The sequence below is a fragment of the Pygocentrus nattereri genome, chromosome 25 (genome assembly GCF_015220715.1).
Source record: "Pygocentrus nattereri isolate fPygNat1 chromosome 25, fPygNat1.pri, whole genome shotgun sequence".
Classification (NCBI taxonomy): Eukaryota; Metazoa; Chordata; class Actinopteri; order Characiformes; family Serrasalmidae; genus Pygocentrus; species Pygocentrus nattereri.
This window is the reverse complement of record NC_051235.1, coordinates 3,119,865-3,141,341: the sequence shown is the minus strand read 5'-3', so window position 1 is coordinate 3,141,341 and position 21,477 is coordinate 3,119,865. Positions and strand designations below refer to the sequence as shown.

Sequence of the window (21,477 nt, the reverse complement as noted above, 5' to 3'; positions counted from 1 at the left end):
TCTTTCTGGTTTTTATACATTATAGTAAACACACTCATGCAGACATAAACACAAACCTGTATGCTTTACTTCCAGGAAGTGTAATTCACCTACTGTGGGTTTTATAACACTTTACTTTCATCAACATCAGATTTTACACATGATCCTTAGTGCTGGGCGAGAATCTGACATTTCCTATTACAATACCGCCCCCTGCTGTCTGAAACACGTCAACACAACAAGACTGTATGTGACAAGCAAGGCAACACAAAGGCCCAATCTCATTTCTTCTTTTCCCCCCTACTCCTTGTTTTCGAGTGTCAACCTAGCAATGGTTGAGATCTTCCCTCTGAAATGAGACCCTCTAATAAAGAGCTTCACTTCATTAACAGCTACTAGCGCCGCTCTGTAGGCGACCCTGCCCGTCTGCAGGGACAGCAGAGGAGGGGAAAGTTCAGCTCCTCACTGCTGGGCTTTAGTTACATTTAGGGATCATACGCCTTCAAAGAGGGGGGCAATTATTTATTATCACCCCCCCTAATTCTTCAGTGATATGAAGCTGAAGTCAGAGATTCTCCAGATTCTTGTTTGAATTTTCCCGTTCCACCTTAAATGGTGCAGCAGTGACATTCTGGCGCTTCAGTCGTCAGAACTGCTGGACTATTTAAGGTGGAACGGGAAAGTTAGATAACTAGCTACTGAAACGTTAGCATGGTATTAGTGATGTTTTATGCTTGTTATGAAGAAAAACGACCAAAATCCACTGAAACAGCATTAAACTGTAGATAAAAGATAAAATGGTGTTTATCGTAATTTTTAACAACGTTTCTTTAATCACCGTCTCATTGGTTTGGAAACTCTCTGTTTGGAGTCTCTAAAAAACCCCTGTTTGGAGGGTCATGCAGCTCTAACACTTCACCCCTCTACCTCAATCTCAACAAGAATCGGGACACCCCACCCCTAGACGTGAACGCACAAAACAGAGGGCTAAGGGCTCAGCGGTAGGGGCGAGGGGTGAAATGGGACTGGGCCGGAATCAGAGCAGCTCTCTTTAATCCTGGAGGGTCCTGGCAATTTACACTTTACTATTCCCAGATAGTCAGAGGAAAGCAGGCCACTGCTGACCCACCGGCTTGTTGGTCAGCGTTTTCCGGGCAGCCCCGTGGTGGTTAAGCCGAATATTAGACAAAATGCCACTTTTCAGCGTGGTTTTCCACTCCAGTCCAGTTCTAATTATTTTTTATTATTTTCTTTTCTTCTCTTATACTTTGTAAATTAGTTTGGGTCCTAGTTTAGGACAAAATCAGAGTACAGTTCTGTGTAAAAGTATTTGCCCCTCACCTAATTTCTTCTATTTTTGCTGATGTGTCACATTTAAATGTTTCAGGTCATCCAACAAATTTTAATTAGTCACGAAGACAACAAATAAACAGGAAATGCAGATTTTAAGTGACCATAAAAATGTATTTAAGACCTATGCCACTCATGTGAAAAAGTAATTGACCTCATAAACCTAATAACTGCAGTCCGACATGTGGGATACCTTGTGACGAATCTTTTACATCACTGTGGAGGGATTCTGGGACACTCTTGTAGTTTCAGTTAGCGGGTTTCCCAGCAAGAACTGCATATTTAAGGTTTTTGCTACAGCATATCAATGGGGTTTAAGTCAGGACTTTGACTTGGTCACTCCAAAACCTTCGTTTTGTTCCTTTGGAGATGTTTGGAGGTGGGCCTGCGTGTGTGCTTTGGATCATCGTCCTCCTGCTTAACCCAGCCCTGCTTGAGCTTTATGCTGGGCACTGATGGGTGGACATTCTCCTTCAGGGTTTTCTGACAGAGACAGAGTTCATGGTTCCATCAGTTATGACAAGTCGTCCAGGCCCTGCAGAAGAAAAGCAGCCCCGGACCATCACACTACCACCACCATGTGTCGCTGAGGGTATGATGTTTTCATGGTGGAATGTGGTGTCAGCTTTACGCCAGATGTAACGTGACGTGTAACGTGTGTGAAATTGAACCCAATCGACAACTGAATTTGGCTAACTGGTTGATTTAGTAGCTATTACTTACTATTACTGTAGGGCTGAACAGCGTTTATCCCACAATTAATACAGCCATCATTTAAAAACAGCATTTTGTGTTTATTTGGGTTACCTGTGTCCAATGTTAAATGTAGTTTGATTATCTGAAATAACAAAGTGTGACAAATAGAAGAAACTGGGAAAGGGGCAAATACTTTTTCACAGCACTGTAAGTAATTTTTTTCTCATTTGTTTGTAACATCTGTCTTAGTTAATTCTTCAAAATATGTGCATTTAAAATCTGTTTGAGGGGAGTAAAAACTGTGTAGGACAATAACCTGGGTGGTCCGAGGGTGGGCCAGCAGCGGCGGACAGTCAGCAGGGTGCGACCCAATCAAGCCAGCGGACTGATCTATGCTGGCGATCTGGGTAAGTAAGAGAAAACACTTCAACACGGAAATCATACTGTCCAGATCTGAACTGTGTAGTAGCTTATTATGTGGAATCAGCACAAATAATTCCAGTTTAAATATCCTGAGGATGTCATTCCAGTGTTTACAAAAGGTCAGTTCTGAGTGGGATTTGGTCACTGGTAGACCACCCCATCAAATGGAATTCAAATAATTATCCATGTTCTGCTCACAAACGCATTTGTTGTAGTTATTGTTGTGAGTAAACAGCTTTACAGCTTACAAAAGCCACATTCAGTCTAATGAGAAATACACACATTCATAGTGTTATTCATTTCAAATCTTTTCTCATCGCATGTGTGTGTTTCAAATATGAGGGAATAACCGACTCTAAATGTAGGTATTGTGATATAAACCGAGTCCGTTCTACAGTTTCTCATTAGACTGAATGAATAACCGGCTCTAAATGTAGGTATTGTGATATAAACCGAGTCCGTTCTACAGTTTCTCATTAGACTGAATGAATAACCGACTCTAAATGTAGGTATTGTGATATAAACCGAGTCCGTTCTACAGTTTCTCATTAGGCTGAATGAATAACCGGCTCTAAATGTAGGTATTGTGATATAAACCGAGTCCGTTCTACAGTTTCTCATTAGACTGAATGAATAACCGACTCTAAATGTAGGTATTGTGATATAAACCGAGTCCGTTCTACAGTTTCTCATTAGACTGAATGAATAACCGGCTCTAAATGTAGGTATTGTGATATAAACCGAGTCCGTTCTACAGTTTCTCATTAGACTGAATGAATAACCGGCTCTAAATGTAGGTATTGTGATATAAACCGAGTCCGTTCTACAGTTTCTCATTAGGCTGAATGAATAACCGACTCTAAATGTAGGTATTGTGATATAAACCGAGTCCGTTCTACAGTTTCTCATTAGACTGAATGAATAACCGACTCTAAATGTAGGTATTGTGATATAAACCGAGTCCGTTCTACAGTTTCTCATTAGACTGAATGAATAACCGACTCTAAATGTAGGTATTGTGATATAAACCGAGTCTGTTCTACAGTTTCTCATTAGACTGAATGAATAACCGGCTCTAAATGTAGGTATTGTGATATAAACCGAGTCTGTTCTACAGTTTCTCATTAGACTGAATGAATAACCCGCTCTAAATGTAGGTATTGTGATATAAACTGAGTCCGTTCTACAGTTTCTCATTAGACTGAATGAATAACCGGCTCTAAATGTAGGTATTGTGATATAAACCGAGTCTGTTCTACAGTTTCTCATTAGGCTGAATGAATAACCGACTCTAAATGTAGGTATTGTGATATAAACTGAGTCTGTTCTACAGTTTCTCATTAGGCTGAATGAATAACCGGCTCTAAATGTAGGTATTGTGATATAAACCAAGTCCGTTCTACAGTTTCTCATTAGGCTGAATGAATAACCGACTCTAAATGTAGGTATTGTGATATAAACTGAGTCCGTTCTACAGTTTCTCATTAGACTGAATGAATAACCGACTCTAAATGTAGGTATTGTGATATAAACCGAGTCCGTTCTACAGTTTCTCATTAGACTGAATGAATAACCGACTCTAAATGTAGGTATTGTGATATAAACAGAGTCTGTTCTACAGTTTCTCATTAGGCTGAATGGTTTTTTTGTCAGTGTTCTCTAAAGGTTGTTAACCCTCATAAAATGAACTACGATAGATGAATGCATTTGTGGGTGGAGCATGGATAGTTCAGTACACTTCAACCCAAAACTACAGAAAATAATTTAATCACACTAAAAATCAGAAAATGTCGCAAGGTGCTGTTCTACACCATGTGCTATGTTTATGATACACTAAATAGTCGATATTTTAAAATATACAATTATTAAAAAGTTCGTCTTCAACCAAACGAGTTTCAGAGTTGGATTCAAGCTCAGGTGGAAGGACAAGGTCGACTGCGGCCTGTTTGGGCTCTGACGGGGCGGCCAGCTGTGCTGCTCAGTTCTCCAGGGACCCCCTGTCCGGCAGGGAGTGCAGACTGCTGGGAGAGCCTTCCGGCTGGGCAGCACTAACGGGACTCCTGGGGGTTAAGTCCTCATCCTGGGAGTCTGGAGAAGGCTCATTTACGTCCTAGACAGAGCGATAAATAACACACATATTAAATTTGTGAGGGGATTAATGGGGCAGTGATAAATAAAAAGTACATAGTAATCTACATTGAGGGTTGGCAATAAACAGAATATGTCTAAATTCATAAATATAGCACAACAAATGTGATTTTACACTATGCTCACTCTTACCTCGTCCCTTCTGAGGAAAGCATGCAACATAAACAAATAGCACAAGATTTATCCCATTCAAATAACTGCACAGTAAACCTCTATTACACACAACTGTTTGTCCCGTATAGACTTGATTACCTGTAGGGGCTGGACTTCAGTGAGTGGCTGTGTCCTCATCATGAGGACCACCTCTTTGATCTGGACTAAGGCGAAGGCGATGGTAACCCACGGCGACACGCTGAGGGCCCACGCTGGTTTATTCACATCTTCCTGGTCCTCCTGGTGTCGCGTTTTCCGCGCTGGAAGTTTGGGCTCCTGCCAGACAGGAGGAGTCTCAGCCTCCTGGTTCTGGACAAGGTCTATGGTTGCTATTGGAACTGGACTGGATGGGACTGGGATGTTCTCTGCAAGCATCTTGTCTTCTGCATGGTAGAAGAAGTGTAGACAAAACTCTAAAATCCTAATTGTTTCTTTACAGAGATCAGACAAACACCAAAACCCATGCATATTCTTTATCGAGATTAGACCAAAACTAAAACCCTCTCCACTTCTTTACAAAGATCAGACCAAAACTAAAACCCATGCAACTTCATTACAGAGATTAGACTAAAACTAAAACCCATGCAACTTCTTTACAGAGATCAGACCAAAACTAAAACCCTTGCTACTGGATCAGGATTAGCTCTGTACACAGTGGTCCAAAAGGGTCCCATGACAGAGAGAGCTGAGACTGTTCTGAACATTTTGATACATAATATGTGGGAATTGTCTTGTATGGATTTGCCTTTAAAGGCACATTTAAGAATATATGCAAAAATCAAGGAAATGCCCTCACACTGTGTGAAAATTCTCACACTCGATGTGAAAGACACAATGGTTCTCACTCGTTTAAGTAAGTGACTGAAATCGGTCATTAATGCGATGAACTGGCCTGAACTGACCCTCATGAGCTCCTCCTACTCAGTGACATCACGTGACTGAATCACTGCATCATCAGCACAAACTAACGAGCAAAACGAGCTTCGCTGAGAAGATCATTAACTCTGATCAGCTCTCAGCTTCATTATTAGAGCCAGACGGAGGAGGAAAAGGTGAGATGAGCTGCTTTTGCACCGTTTACAGGCTTTAACGTCTGTGCGGCGCTGCTGCCAGAGTAACTCTGAATGATGACGTATGCTCAGTGGAAAAAAAACACATTAAGGTCACATGACCATGAACTGGATACGTATCCGATCTAGGAACACATCTGAAAGTGGCCAAGTCAGATTTGAAGGGATTTGTGTTCACACAGCCCTGAAAACATCAGATCAGAGTCACGTTAGGGCTAAAAATCAGATTTTTGCCACTAATGTGAACGTCTTAACCCTTAATATGGCATCAGTAGCAATCACAAAGTGTTGTTCGAGCCCTAATTTAGAGTCAGTTTTTGCCTCCTTCTGATGAACTCAGCACAAGAAAAGAACAAATTACTGACGCTGAAGAACAAGATGAGGTACAACAGCTGAAAGTACCAGCATAAAGGCCCTAAAACACCAAACAAAGTGGCCTGCAGCATCGAAGGTTCTCTGTCTTACCCGTGTCGCTCTTCTCAGTGACGTGCTGGATGAAGGCGAAGAGTAGCAGAATGACCAGAGAGGCCATTCCGATCCCTCTGAACGTCTCCGCAGGGCCTACAAACACAAAACACGTTTAACTTCTTTATTTACACAAACACTCGTATACAAAACCGTTCAATCTTTGACACAGAACTCAGACAGGAAATGATGACAAATGCGCTACAAGTGCACTGAGCTGATGTGTCACCACTATGGCAAGGAAACCCACATCCACTTCTGCGAGTTTTGTTCATTTTTCTTTCCTGTACAGTGCATTAAAAGCTGATTTGCTATTTCTTGAGTTACAAAAATCCCATTTTCCTAAGCAAAAACTGAGAACTGATTAGTGAACAATGCAGCCCAAACAGTGCAACACACGGCTGAATGAATAACCGGCTCTAAATGTAGGTATTGTGATATAAACCGAGTCTGTTCTACAGTTTCTCATTAGACTGAATGAATAACCGGCTCTAAATGTAGGTATTGTGATATAAACCGAGTCTGTTCTACAGTTTCTCATTAGGCTGAATGAATAACCGGCTCTAAATGTAGGTATTGTGATATAAACCGAGTCCGTTCTACAGTTTCTCATTAGACTGAATGAATAACCGGCTCTAAATGTAGGTATTGTGATATAAACCGAGTCTGTTCTACAGTTTCTCATTAGGCTGAATGAATAACCGAGTCTAAATGTAGGTATTGTGATATAAACCGAGTCCGTTCTACAGTTTCTCATTAGGCTGAATGAATAACCGGCTCTAAATGTAGGTATTGTGATATAAACCGAGTCCGTTCTACAGTTTCTCATTAGGCTGAATGAATAACCGAGTCTAAATGTAGGTATTGTGATATAAACCGAGTCCGTTCTACAGTTTCTCATTAGGCTGAATGAATAACCGGCTCTAAATGTAGGTATTGTGATATAAACCGAGTCCGTTCTACAGTTTCTCATTAGGCTGAATGAATAACCGACTCTAAATGTAGGTATTGTGATATAAACCGAGTCCGTTCTACAGTTTCTCATTAGACTGAATGAATAACCGGCTCTAAATGTAGGTATTGTGATATAAACCGAGTCCGTTCTACAGTTTCTCATTAGGCTGAATGAATAACCGACTCTAAATGTAGGTATTGTGATATAAACCGAGTCTGTTCTACAGTTTCTCATTAGGCTGAATGAATAACCGACTCTAAATGTAGGTATTGTGATATAAACCGAGTCCGTTCTACAGTTTCTCATTAGACTGAATGAATAACCGGCTCTAAATGTAGGTATTGTGATATAAACCGAGTCCGTTCTACAGTTTCTCATTAGGCTGAATGAATAACCGGCTCTAAATGTAGGTATTGTGATATAAACCGAGTCCGTTCTACAGTTTCTCATTAGACTGAATGAATAACCGACTCTAAATGTAGGTATTGTGATATAAACCGAGTCTGTTCTACAGTTTCTCATTAGACTGAATGAATAACCGACTCTAAATGTAGGTATTGTGATATAAACCGAGTCTGTTCTACAGTTTCTCATTAGACTGAATGAATAACCGACTCTAAATGTAGGTATTGTGATATAAACCGAGTCTGTTCTACAGTTTCTCATTAGGCTGAATGAATAACCGACTCTAAATGTAGGTATTGTGATATAAACCGAGTCCGTTCTACAGTTTCTCATTAGGCTGAATGAATAACCGACTCTAAATGTAGGTATTGTGATATAAACCGAGTCTGTTCTACAGTTTCTCATTAGGCTGAATGAATAACCGACTCTAAATGTAGGTATTGTGATATAAACCGAGTCCGTTCTACAGTTTCTCATTAGACTGAATGAATAACCGACTCTAAATGTAGGTATTGTGATATAAACCGAGTCTGTTCTACAGTTTCTCATTAGGCTGAATGAATAATCGACTCTAAATGTAGGTATTGTGATATAAACCGAGTCCGTTCTACAGTTTCTCATTAGGCTGAATGAATAACCGACTCTAAATGTAGGTATTGTGATATAAACCGAGTCCGTTCTACAGTTTCTCATTAGACTGAATGAATAACCGACTCTAAATGTAGGTATTGTGATATAAATCGAGTCTGTTCTACAGTTTCTCATTAGACTGAATGAATAACCGACTCTAAATGTAGGTATTGTGATATAAATCGAGTCTGTTCTACAGTTTCTCATTAGACTGAATGAATAACCGACTCTAAATGTAGGTATTGTGATATAAACCGAGTCCGTTCTACAGTTTCTCATTAGACTGAATGAATAACCGACTCTAAATGTAGGTATTGTGATATAAACCGAGTCCGTTCTACAGTTTCTCATTAGACTGAATGAATAACTGACTCTAAATGTAGGTATTGTGATATAAACCGAGTCTGTTCTACAGTTTCTCATTAGACTGAATGAATAACCGACTCTAAATGTAGGTATTGTGATATAAACCGAGTCTGTTCTACAGTTTCTCATTAGGCTGAATGAATAACCGACTCTAAATGTAGGTATTGTGATATAAACCGAGTCTGTTCTACAGTTTCTCATTAGGCTGAATGAATAATCGACTCTAAATGTAGGTATTGTGATATAAACCGAGTCTGTTCTACAGTTTCTCATTAGACTGAATGAATAACCGACTCTAAATGTAGGTATTGTGATATAAACCGAGTCCGTTCTACAGTTTCTCATTAGGCTGAATGAATAACCGACTCTAAATGTAGGTATTGTGATATAAACCGAGTCCGTTCTACAGTTTCTCATTAGACTGAATGAATAACCGACTCTAAATGTAGGTATTGTGATATAAACCGAGTCTGTTCTACAGTTTCTCATTAGGCTGAATGAATAACCGACTCTAAATGTAGGTATTGTGATATAAACCGAGTCCGTTCTACAGTTACTCATTAGACTGAATGAATAACCGACTCTAAATGTAGGTATTGTGATATAAACCGAGTCTGTTCTACAGTTTCTCATTAGGCTGAATGAATAACCGACTCTAAATGTAGGTATTGTGATATAAACCGAGTCCGTTCTACAGTCTTGGGATTTTTGTTAGTCGTACCGAAGTAGTTGACAAAGACTCCGCCCACCATGGCGCCGCAGCCTCTGCCCAGGCCAAGGTGGAGACCCTGTAGGATGCCCTGGGCGGAGGTGCGAAGAGCGGGAGGGACGGCAGCGCTCAGGTAGGAGATACATGCTGCCCACACAGCTGCATGGGTCACACCTGCAACACACAGATTGTCGTTGCGTGAGAACAGATACCTGCGTATTGCGCGAAGCGATGGTTCCAGAGTAAACAGACAGTGAAACGATGATCATAAATCTTTGAGCGCTGTAAGATGCCGTACAGGTCACAGAGCCAGATGTACTGAGAGACGGTGAAGTGAAAGCAGAGCTGATCTGCGCTGAATGTTATCCAACCTGATCTAAATCAACATTCCTGCCTTTCATGAAGGCACACAAAGACGGACACACCCGCACTGACAGACTCAGGGACAGGCACTCAGACTTTGGGGAGGGGAGATATTATTATTAACGTCATCATTCTTAATCAATCATTTTTGTGTTGAGATTAGGGCAGTACGAGATTACAGATGTCACAGTAATTGAGCAATAGACCCCGGGAGGGAGTGTGATATCATGAAATATCATCAGGGCTGGGATTTGGTGGTCATAGCTGTGACTGGCGATTACTCACTCCTCGAGTGCTCTACTGCTTTAATACCACAGTTAAATAAATAAAGTACAACCCCAAATCCAATGAAGTTGCGACGTTGTGTAAAACATAAATAAAAACAGAATACGATGATTTGCAAATCCTTTTCAACCTAAGCTTCTTACCAAAAAAACAAGCTTCTTACAGCCCGTTTAGTTTGGCGAATGGTGTTGGGTTCATTTCTGGCTGATTCCAGGTTGTTCAGCTGTTCTTCTGTCACAGCTGCCAACTGAAAAGCTGCTCAGTGGTGACGACAGTTTGGGAATTTAGTGTCGTCTCGTCTTCAGAGTCGGACCAAATCGGCTGTCGGTCAGATGTGATCTTAACAGCGTCCGTTTTCTGTTTGTGGCAGAGTAAGAAGTAAAAACGTTCAAATGGCTCGAGTGTCTCCTACAGCTGTCAGAGTCGTTGCTTAGCAACAGTGTCTCAGCAGTGTGATAGTGTTTGTGAAAAACCTGCTGTTATGGTGAAATAACAGCACCGTTAGAACGCCTCTCAACCAATCAGCTCGCGTGGCCGGAACTGACTGTTGTATAAAATACAGTATCGCAGCTGTCGGAGCAAAACCTTGTAGTTCTTCGGTTTTTGACATTATTTTAAAATGCCTGTTACCCTTTAGATTGTGTGTAAATTTCACGATAAATAAACCAAAAGAAACGACTCAAAATAGAAAACGACTCAAAAAACTCGGAAAAACGTCACAGATACAAGATTCAACACACAGGGTTTAATTCCGGCAACAGCGATATGCCCATTTCCTAGTGGTGACCGGTAGTCATCCAGTTCTAGGCAGCACACCAGGGAACGTTTCCTCAGTCATGCGCCTTTCAGTATATCCATGCGGGACTTACGCAAGGAAGTTGGGGTCAAACTTGGTAGTGTGATTAATTTTTTGTAAAACTAAAATTTATATTAACATGCGCCGAGGTTTCCAGAGAATGAATCGCAAACATTAACGTGTTAAAGGGCCTTGGTTTTAACACGAAATCTTAATGATGCTACAGGTGTTGTTTAGGAAAACTGATAAACCTTCGGCCTCAGTAGAGCTCCTGTTCAACCAGGAACAGAGGGAGAGATATTTATAGAGACGAAGCTCAATTTTAAGGCCGCTGACATGTCAAACGCAGCTGCACTCTGCAGATTCATACAGGTGGGTCTGAAACCGGATCATAAATCAACAAATCGAACACACATAAAGATCCTGAACGTGCTACGCAGAACCAGAGAAGGCAGTGCTGCTGAACTCCTATTAGAACAGCACAACTCTAAAGAACAGTAACATGATCTGACAGTTTATCTTTTAATTATATTTATCTTTTAATTTGGTCTCTGTCTTTTTCTCATATGATTCTAAATTATAACTTATCATTTCTTGTATTGCAGTTAGGCTTTATAAAGCACTTTGAGCTGCCACCGGCATGAAAAGTGCTGTATATATGAAAATTATTATTCAATCATTATTAATTTTTAACTATAGGGCAAATGACCATCAGCTTCTGGCAATTAGTCATCACCTTACACATTAGAACTGGCTAAAATGATTACATGTTAACATTGTTATGATGAACCATGTCATATGAAGCTTTTCTTAGTATATGATGGGTATGGTCAGTACATCTGGAGCCCTCAAGGTTCCCAACTTTTAAAGAACGCAAGCTGCAACACTGGTGTCAGAGTGGGGTGTGGGAGGCGGAGTTGGGGGGGGGGGGGGGGGGGGGGGGGTGTAGGTATTGGTGTTGATGGGAACCAGGCGTCGCCATGACTACAACACAGATATAGACACTTTATTTACCATCCACAACCACCAGAGAACCTACACAAGTCTTCTGAGCTTATATGGAATGCTGATGATGGTAAATAGTGGAAAATCTGGAATAATGAGTTTTCTTTGGGGACTATTTTGCTGCTGTATCTCTCGTTACTAGATATAATAACTGGTAATTCAAAGGCTCCAATAATTGAGCGCTATTTTACCTTGTAGCACCTCCATGGGCAGCACAGTCCAGGCATTCTGCAGGTAGGAGATGTAAAGGTAGCGGGCAGTGTTACAAGCCAGCCCAATGTACAGAACCCTGTGGAAACACACACACACACACACACACACACACACACACACACACACACACACACATACATTAGTACAGCGAACAGCAAACAACAGCACCTGAACACCATAATAAAAAAAGCACAATGCAGTGCTTGACTGGCTTCACCGTATATAAAGAAAGGCTGCACAATTTGTTTTATATATGAACACATATATAAGGATGCAAATTCATAGCATCTGGACACCTGACCATCACATCTATATGAGCATGTTGGACGTCACATTCCAAAGCCTTGTGCATTAATATGGAGTTGCCCCTCTTCGCAGCTCTTCTGGGAAACGTTCCACAAGATTTTGGACTATGTCTGAGGAAATTTCTGCCCATTCAGTTTAAAGAGAATTTGTGAGGTCAGACACTGATGTTCTGGCTCACAGTCGACATCACAGTTCATCCTAAAGGTGTCCAGCATGCTTTACACCCCTCCAGCTGAAGCTTGCCATTGCACATATATGTAGTGACCACTTTGGGCTGACATCCTTAATTCACAATAATAGCACTTACTGCTGACTGGGGCAGATCTAGCAGGGCAGATATTTCATGAACTGGTGAGAGAGAGAGAGACAGAGGGAGGGAGAGAGGGAGAGAGAAGAGAGACAGAGGGAGAGAGAATAGAGAGAGAGAGGGAGAGAGAAGAGAGAGATAATAGAGAGAGAGGGAGAGAGAAGAGAGAGAGAAGGATGGAGAGAGAAGAGAGAGAGGGAGAGAGAAGAGAGAGAGAGAGAGAGAGAGGGAGAGAGAAGATAGAGAGAAGAGAGAGAATAGAGAGAGAGAGGGAGAGAGAAGTGAGAGAGAGAGATAATAGAGAGAGAGGGAGAGAGAAGAGAGAGAGAGAGAGAGAAGAGAGAGAGAGAGGGAGAGAGAGAAAAAGAGAGAGAGAGAAAGAGAAAGAGAGAGAGAGTGCCTGCAGTACAGTGGTACACAGTAGCTGAAGTGGGGTCAGACTGAGTGACCGTAAAGAGAAAAGGCCCTTGTGCTCCTGAACAACGAGACATTTTTATCCAGCAAACAGCAGCAGCCTCACCACAACCACGCCAGTGGTCCTGTGTACTCACTACACTGGAAATACTTGTTTTTCTTTGGACAGCGACGACAGGTACTCTAACCACTGAGGTGGACTGGGAGTGATGCAGAAGGGCGGTCAAACAAATGGCTGAGACCTGATTGGATGTAAGGCGAGATTAGGCCCATTCCAATTTCAGCTGCATTACTAACATAGCTTTATTCGTTTTAGACAAATCTGACCAAATCTGACCAAATCTGACCAAAATCCAACCAGTTTTTCATGAGCCTGCCCGATCTGGCAACAGTGCCACCTTTAGACAGAGCTGGCCCTTGTTTATGGATTCAATTCAGGCCCTGCAAGACTAGCTAGCCAAATAACATTAGCCATGAACTGAATGATACGTTCCCTCCAAAATGATTTCACGTCAGAATGAGCTGCTTTGCGCTCGACCCTGTCAGGAAAGCAGCGTCGAGGAAGCCCGGCACCACCACGGCCAACGGTCAGTTCAACCACAGCATGATATCGAACTCTAACTGATCTTACCTGATGTGCCCCACCAGTTCGATGAGTTTGTGGCTGGTGAAGTAGGCGGCCAGCTCCGACACGTGGCTCAGGACGGAACACACCCCGAACAGCGTGGGGGTCCCTTTCAGGTCCTCGAGGTGCCAGTAGAGGAACGTGAAGACGAATCCGTAGCCAAAGCCCATGAACCAGGCCACGAACAGAACCGTGCTGTAGCGAACGCCACAAAGGAGCCGCAGCAGCTCCAGGTAGCGGAACTCCTGACCACCAGGGGGCTCGGTGCCCTCGGTCCTGTCTGAAGATGGCACACTGCTCTGGGATTCCTGGTTGCCGCTCCCATCGCACTCCTCCAGCCTTCGGAGGTCAAACTGGAACTGTGTGGCCACGATCAGGGCCATCGCCATCAGCACCCCGAAAACGATAAAGGCGATCTGGTAGTTTTTATAGTCGGGCAGAACGCAGCCAACTATACCATCGATGATGTACACCATGTGTGTGTGGTCGATCCAGATGCCCACGAAGAGCATGGCCAAACCCCAGCCCAGCGAACCCCACATCCTCTGCAGGCCGTAGCGGTCACGGTGCGGACCCAGATACTGCAGAGTGACCTGGGAAAACATTCAGAGATTCATCATCGCTGTACGTCCTCACACAAGCAGAGGGACTGAACGGACTTCGGACGTCAGTCGTGACCTGAATTACAAGGTCAGTATTATTATTGCTATATCCATGTTACAGCCAAGCTAACTCAGCTGCACATTCAAACGCCGTCACACGTACATGCGGTTAATAAGATTATCTGATTAAAAATGGTCGTAAAATGTTACAGAGCAAAAATATTTGAAAAAGCAACTGTCGACACGCAGCTATCCAAGACTGACAACCTACGAACCAATCAACTGAGAACCGAACAACTACCCTCCTCGTATGTAGGTCAACAAAACATCCTCAAACAGTGGAAAGCACTTACTGAATCATTTAAAGTAGGTACTGACAAATTCATCATGGTTACTAAATAATTTGTAGTGCATGTTCTAATAGATACTTAATAATTCATAATAGTTATTGACTAATTTCTAACATGTACTTAATAATTTCTAGTAAATACTGAATAATTAGTGCTAGATACTGAATATTTTCTAGTATGTACTGAATAATTCATAGTAGATACTGAATATTTTCTAGCATATACTGAATAATTCATAGTAGTTATTGAATAATTTCTAACAGGTACTTAATAATTTCTAGTAAATACTGAATAATTAGTGGTAGATACTGAATATTTTCTAGTATGTACTGAAAAATTCATAGTAGATACTGAATATTTTCTAGCATATACTGAATAATTCATAGTAGTTATTGACTAATTTCTAACAGGTACTTAATAATTTCTAGTAAATACTGAATAATTAGTGGTAGATACTGAATATTTTCTAGTATGTACTGAATAATTTATTGTAGATACTGAATATTTTCTAGCATATACCGAATAATTCATAGTAGATATGGGATATTTTCTAGTATATACTGAATAATTCATAGAAGATACTGAGTATTTTCTAGTATATAATTAATAGTAGATACTGAGTATTTTCTAGTATATAATTAATAGTAGATACTGAGTATTTTCTAGTATATACTGAATAATTCATTGCAGCTACTGAATAATTTCTAGTTACTGAATATTTCTTGTATATATTGAATAATTTGTAGCAGTTACTGAACAATTTCTAGTAAATACTGAAAAATTCATAGTAGATACTGAACATACGCTGTTACGCATCTTAGCCATTTTGGGTGGAGCATGTCCACAGAGAAGATCTACGCACCGTGTCCACGATCGTGACTGCAGGTGCACTGAAGAACTCCCCGATGATGATGACCAACAGAATGAGGAGGAAGATGGCCTCAACCTGGTCAGGGTTGAAGTCAATGACATATTCCGGCGGTTTGGTGGTGTGATGTGATGGAGCTGTGGTGGTGTTCAGGGGTGGTCGAGGTGTGGTGCTGGACTGAGGACGTGTGGTAGAGCTCAGGTTCTGGTCAGAAACCATGCTAAGGCTAACATTAATATCTCGTTTGAACCAGCGCTGAGAGCTGTAGCCCAGTTTCTGATTGGAAGACAACAGAGACAATCTGGCAGGATGTCCAATCAGATCTCGTCGCTGCCTAGTGTGATTGGATGAGGTGTTAAGTGGCTGGACTGTTCCTGTCCCAATGGTGGAAGCCACAATTGGGCCTAAAGTGCTGCTGGTGGAAGCTACAGTTGAGGCTGAAGTCCCATTGGTGGAAGCTACAGTTGAGGCTGAAGTCCCATTGGTGGAAGCTACAGTTGAGGCTGAAGTCCCATTGGTGGAAGCTATAGTTGAGGCTGAAGTCCCATTGGTGGAAGCTATAGTTGAGGCTGAAGTCCCATTGGTGGAAGCTACAGTTGAGGCTAAAGTCTCATTTCTGGTAGCTATAGCTGGAGCTAAAGTCCCATTAGTGGAAGCTAAAGTTGGGCTTAAAGTGGTGGTCATCATGGGTTTCTCCAGCCTACAGCTCATGGCCGCTGGTTTCACAAAGCCAATCCCGCAGTTAAACATCAACCAGCAGAAAACAGAAAACAACAACACAACTTTTCCCTTCCTGTAGCGGTCGGCCACCACGCCCCAAAAGGGGGCGCTGCAGAACTCGATGAAGTACCTGATCCCCACCAGCAAGCCACTGTGGCTGGGGGTCATCCCCAACTGCTTATAGTAAACAGCCAGCAGGGGGTGCAGCGAGCCGTAGGCAGCGTAGAAGAAGAAGTAGAACACTTTGGAGACGAGGAGGTGCCGGTTGATCCGGAGACACAGTCGCTCACAGCAGTTCAGCTCATGCTGTGAATCTGGGGTCAGTATTGCTGGGTCAGGGTCAGTAGGTTTGGTTTGGTCCTGGACCTCCAGCGAGAGCCGATTAAAACGCTGAGAAAGAGCATCGCTCCTTTTCTGCTCCTCATCTTCTTCGTCCGCCAGAATGGCCATGCGGTCGTCGTGCGCCATGACTACGGCGCCAGGGAATCCTACAGCACGGAGGAAAAATATGTGAATTTTCTTTTAAATTATTTTTGTTTAAAACAGCATTCACTCTCCACTCGTTATTACGAATTTATGGAAAAAAACGGAATACTTCGTTATAGATACTTAATTGCTCATAGCAGATATTGAGTCATTCATAGTGATGAACAGTAGATTCTGATTCGTTCACAGTAGTCACGGAATCATTTGTATTGCATAATGAATCATTTATAGTAGATACTGCATTATTCATAGTAGATACGGAGTAATTGATACTAGTTACAGAATCATTTCTACTAGTTACTGAATTTTTCAAAGTAGTTAGATAATAACTACATATCTCAAAGTAGGTACTGAATCATTCTTAGTAAATACTGAATGATTCATAGTAGATACTGGCTCATACATAGTAGATCATGAAAAATGTTTAGAAGTTACTGAACCAATCATAGTAGTTACTGGATAATTTGCAGTAATAACTGAATAATTAATAGCAGATGCTGAATCAATTACAGCAGTACTTCAGTATTTGTAGTAGATACTGAATCATTCATAGTAGTTACTGATTAATAAATAGTTGATACTAAATCAATTACAACAGTTACCGAATAACTCCTAATAGATACTGAATCATTCATAGTAAATAGCGAATCACTTGTAGTAAATAATGAATAATTCATAGTAGACACTGAATCACTTTTAGTAGATATTGAATCATTACGGTTGTTACTGAATAATTCACAGTAGATACTAAATAATTCATAGTAGATGCTGAATCATTCATAGTAGATGCCTGATCATTTATAGTAGATACTGAATCATTTATAGTAGATACTGAATCATTCATAGTATATGCTGAATCATTTATAGTAGATACTGAATCATTTATAGTAGATACTGAATCATTTATAGTAGATACTGAATCAATGGTTCACGGGGGTAAACGAGTGAATCAGTTGAAGGTATACAGAGAGAATTAGAAGCTGCGTGTAGAAAATGAGGAAAGCACGAGAAGAGTGAGCCGCGTGAGTGGCGCGAGCAGAGTGCCCGCAGCTCTCAGCTGATGAATGGCGGCGTCTCTCAAACCCTCCAACATTTGCGGAAGCGCAGACGCGTTTAACCGGTCAGGTACGTCCTTAAACCAGCCTGATACGTCCTTAAACCAGCGTCGGCGGCTCTTCGCCTGAGACCGGCGCCTCACTGTTCGAACGTTCCGTTCCACCTTAAATGCCTCAGACGCCAGAATGGAACTGCTGCACCATTTAAGGTGGAACGGAAAATCCGAATAAGAAGCCACCGCCGGGCTGTTAGGGAGGGGCTTCGCAATGTCATGGCAGGTAGGCAGGAAAGGGAAGAGCTGAAGCGGTTCAGGTCTGGAAGACGAGGAGAAACCCGGGCGTTTAGGCGGCAGTAATCCCTTTCTACCCACCTCTCTCCTCCTCTTTCTGCTTCTGGAGCGGGCAGGTGTGAGCTTAACCCCTCCGAGCTCCCATGTCTGATCTTCTCTGCTCGCTGTTTTCTCGCTCTTCCTCGTCTGGTTGCCAGAGATGCGCGGAGGGGGTTTACCGGAGAACCTGCTCCGTTTCTCTAACACTAAGCCCTGTTTTCTGGGCTGATCTCGGGGAATTCCTGTCCGCGGTTCGGTGGCGAAGCTCCGGCTCTGAGTTCACCTGCGCTCTCTCTGCGGAAGCGCTGACCTGCCAGCACGGTTGCCAGATTGGACAGCGGAGAAGCGCAAAGAAAAAACCCAAACACCCATTCAGCCTACAGCAGTTTAGCCACACCCATTCTAATAGTGCCTACTGAATAATTCATATTATATTTAGAATAATTCATAAGAGACAGTTCAGTTACTGAATGGCCAGTATTGATCAACACATCATTTAGAGTGAAGACTGGATAATTTAGAGTATATACTGAATGATGTATAGCAGATACTGGATAATTTAAAGTATATACTGAATGATGTATAGCAGACACTGGATCATTTAAAGTATATACTGAATGATGTATAGCAGATACTGGATAATTTAGAGTATATACTGAATGATGTATAGCAGATACTGGATAATTTAAAGAATATACTGAATGATGTATAGCAGACACTGGATCATTTAAAGTATATACTGAATGATGTATAGCAGATACTGGATAATTTAAAGTATATACTGAATGATGTGTAGCAGACACTGGATAATTTAAAGTATATACCGAATGATGTATAGCAGATACTGGATAATTTAAAGTATATACTGAATGATGTATAGCAGATACTGGATAATTTAAAGTATATACTGAATGATGTGTAGCAGATACTGGATAATTTAAAGTATATACTGAATGATGTGTAGCAGATACTGGATAATTTAAAGTATATACCGAATGATGTATAGCAGATACTGGATAATTTAAAGTATATACTGAATGATGTATAGCAGATACTGGATAATTTAAAGTATATACTGAATGATGTATAGCAGATACTGGATAATTTAAAGTATATACCGAATGATGTATAGCAGATACTGGATAATTTAAAGTATATACTGAATGATGTATAGCAGATACTGAATAATTTAAAGTATATACTGAATGATGTATAGCAGATACTGGATAATTTAAAGTATATACTGAATGATGTATAGCAGATACTGAATAATTTAAAGTATATACTGAACGATGTATAGCAGATACTGGATAATTTAAAGTATATACTGAATGATGTATAGCAGATACTGAATAATTTAAAGTATATACTGAACGATGTATAGCAGATACTGGATAATTTAAAGTATATACTGAACGATGTATAGCAGATACTGAATAATTTAAAGTATATACTGAATGATGTATAGCAGATACTGGATAATTTAAAGTATATACTGAATGATGTATAGCAGATACTGAATAATTTAAAGAATATACTGAATGATGTATAGCAGATACTGGATAATTTAAAGTATATACTGAATGATGTATGGCAGACACTGGATAATTTAAAGTATATACTGAATGATGTATAGCAGATACTGAATAATTTAAAGTATATATTGAATGATGTATAGCAGACACTGGATCATTTAAAGTATATACCGAATGATGTATGGCCTATACTGAATAATTTAAAGTATATACCGAATGATGTATAGCAGATACTGAATAATTTAAAGTATATACCGAATGATGTATAGCAGACACTGGATAATTTAAAGTATATACTGAATGATGTATAGCAGATACTGGATAATTTAAAGTATATACTGAATGATGTATAGCAGATACTGGATAATTTAAAGTATATACTGAATGATGTATAGCAGATACTGGATAATTTAAAGTATATACTGAATGATGTATAGCAGACACTGGATAATTTAAAGTATATACTGAATGATGTATAGCAGATACTGAATAATTTAAAGTATATACTGAATGGTGTATAGCAGACACTGGATAACTTAAAGTATATACTGAATAATGTATAGCAGACACTGAATACTTTCAAGTAGATAATGAATAATTTACATTACACACACACACACACATACATATATATATATATATATATATATATATATATATATATATATAATGAGTCATTTTAAAGTATATACTGAATAGTTTTATATATATATATATATATATATATATATATATATATATATATATATATATATATAATGAATAAATTAAAGTATATTCTGAATAATTCATAGTAGATATTGAATAATAGTAAAAGCATATACTTTATAAAAGTAAAAATTTATGTAGTTAAGGGGCTTTGATAGAAATCTGACAGATGCACAGATAGATTTAACCTGGATCTGTCTCATATTAGCTGGAGTCGGGTGAGTGCACACTGCTGTACACAAACACAGCTGACAACTCAGGGTTGCCAGATTGGGCATGGGGAAGCAACTTCAAATGCAAAGCAGTTAGAGAAGCAGTGGACAGATTTCACGGCGAGTGCCGTTATTTCTGACCTGTGAATGGTGTTCATGTTTCTACAAATAATAATTCACTTGTTTATGTAAGAGCTTAACTTGTTTATTTCTCTGTTTATTCATCAGCTTGAGCCTATACTGCTATATCGAAAGCTGGAAGACTTCTAACAGCAACACATATTAACAGACACGATTGCTTTTTCCATATAAGTTGGATGATACATGCTGCATCACATCAGAGCTGAGGAAATGATACGACAGGCCTGCCTTATAAATATTGTCTGAGATACTCACCTCGCACTGCAAGATGAGACGAGGAGGCCTAGACTGGTGAAATGTGCTCTTCAGCTGGACCCCTCGAGTCCAACAGACTTGGATGGTTGGCTGTGTAATGGCATAAAATTATCATACCACGAGAAGACTAACTGTAACACCATGAGACAAAGTGTAACACTATAAAACTTAAAGACCACCATTAGATAAACTGTATTGCCATATAATAAAACAGAGCACTATTACATTTTAAGACCTCTATAAGATAAAACATACTACTATAAAACAAAAGTAATATAGAGTAACACTATACAACTTTAAGACCGCTGTAAGATTAACTGTAACGCTGTAGGACCAAATATAACTATAGGAATAAATGCAACACCATGAAAACTATTAGACCACCAGGGAACCAACTGTTGTGTTATAAAACTTAAAGACCACTATAAGACTAACTGTAACACCACAAGACAAAATGTAAGTCTACAAAGCTTTAAGACCACTATAAGACTAATCGTGAAACCACAAGACAAAATGTAAGACTATAAAGCTTTAAGACCACTATAAGAATAAC

The 21,477-nt window shown here is 40.4% G+C and overlaps 1 protein-coding gene across 4 annotated transcripts; it reads right to left on the bottom strand.

Moving 5' to 3' along the window:
• Window positions 1-4,199: 4,199 nt before the first annotated feature.
• mfsd6a (major facilitator superfamily domain containing 6a) lies at window positions 4,200-21,137 on the bottom strand. Of its 4 annotated transcripts, none has more exons than XM_017681720.2 (9): window positions 18,116-18,503; window positions 15,478-16,691; window positions 13,670-14,256; window positions 11,990-12,087; window positions 9,362-9,523; window positions 6,285-6,380; window positions 4,849-5,132; window positions 4,729-4,738; window positions 4,416-4,558 (listed from the first exon to the last, which is right to left on the bottom strand). In XM_017681720.2, the coding sequence occupies exons 2-9, from the start codon at window positions 16,669-16,671 to the stop codon at window positions 4,548-4,550; spliced, it is 2,442 nt and encodes an 813-aa protein (XP_017537209.1). In that variant the 5' UTR covers window positions 16,672-16,691; window positions 18,116-18,503; the 3' UTR covers window positions 4,416-4,547. The 4 variants fall into 4 exon arrangements, with proteins under 4 accessions (XP_017537208.1, XP_017537207.1, XP_017537209.1 ...); XM_017681721.2 differs by having other exon boundaries at window positions 4,729-4,735; XM_017681719.2 differs by lacking the exons at window positions 4,729-4,738; window positions 18,116-18,503 and adding an exon at window positions 20,925-21,137 and having other exon boundaries at window positions 4,200-4,558.
• Between the last annotated feature and the right edge of the window lie 340 nt (window positions 21,138-21,477).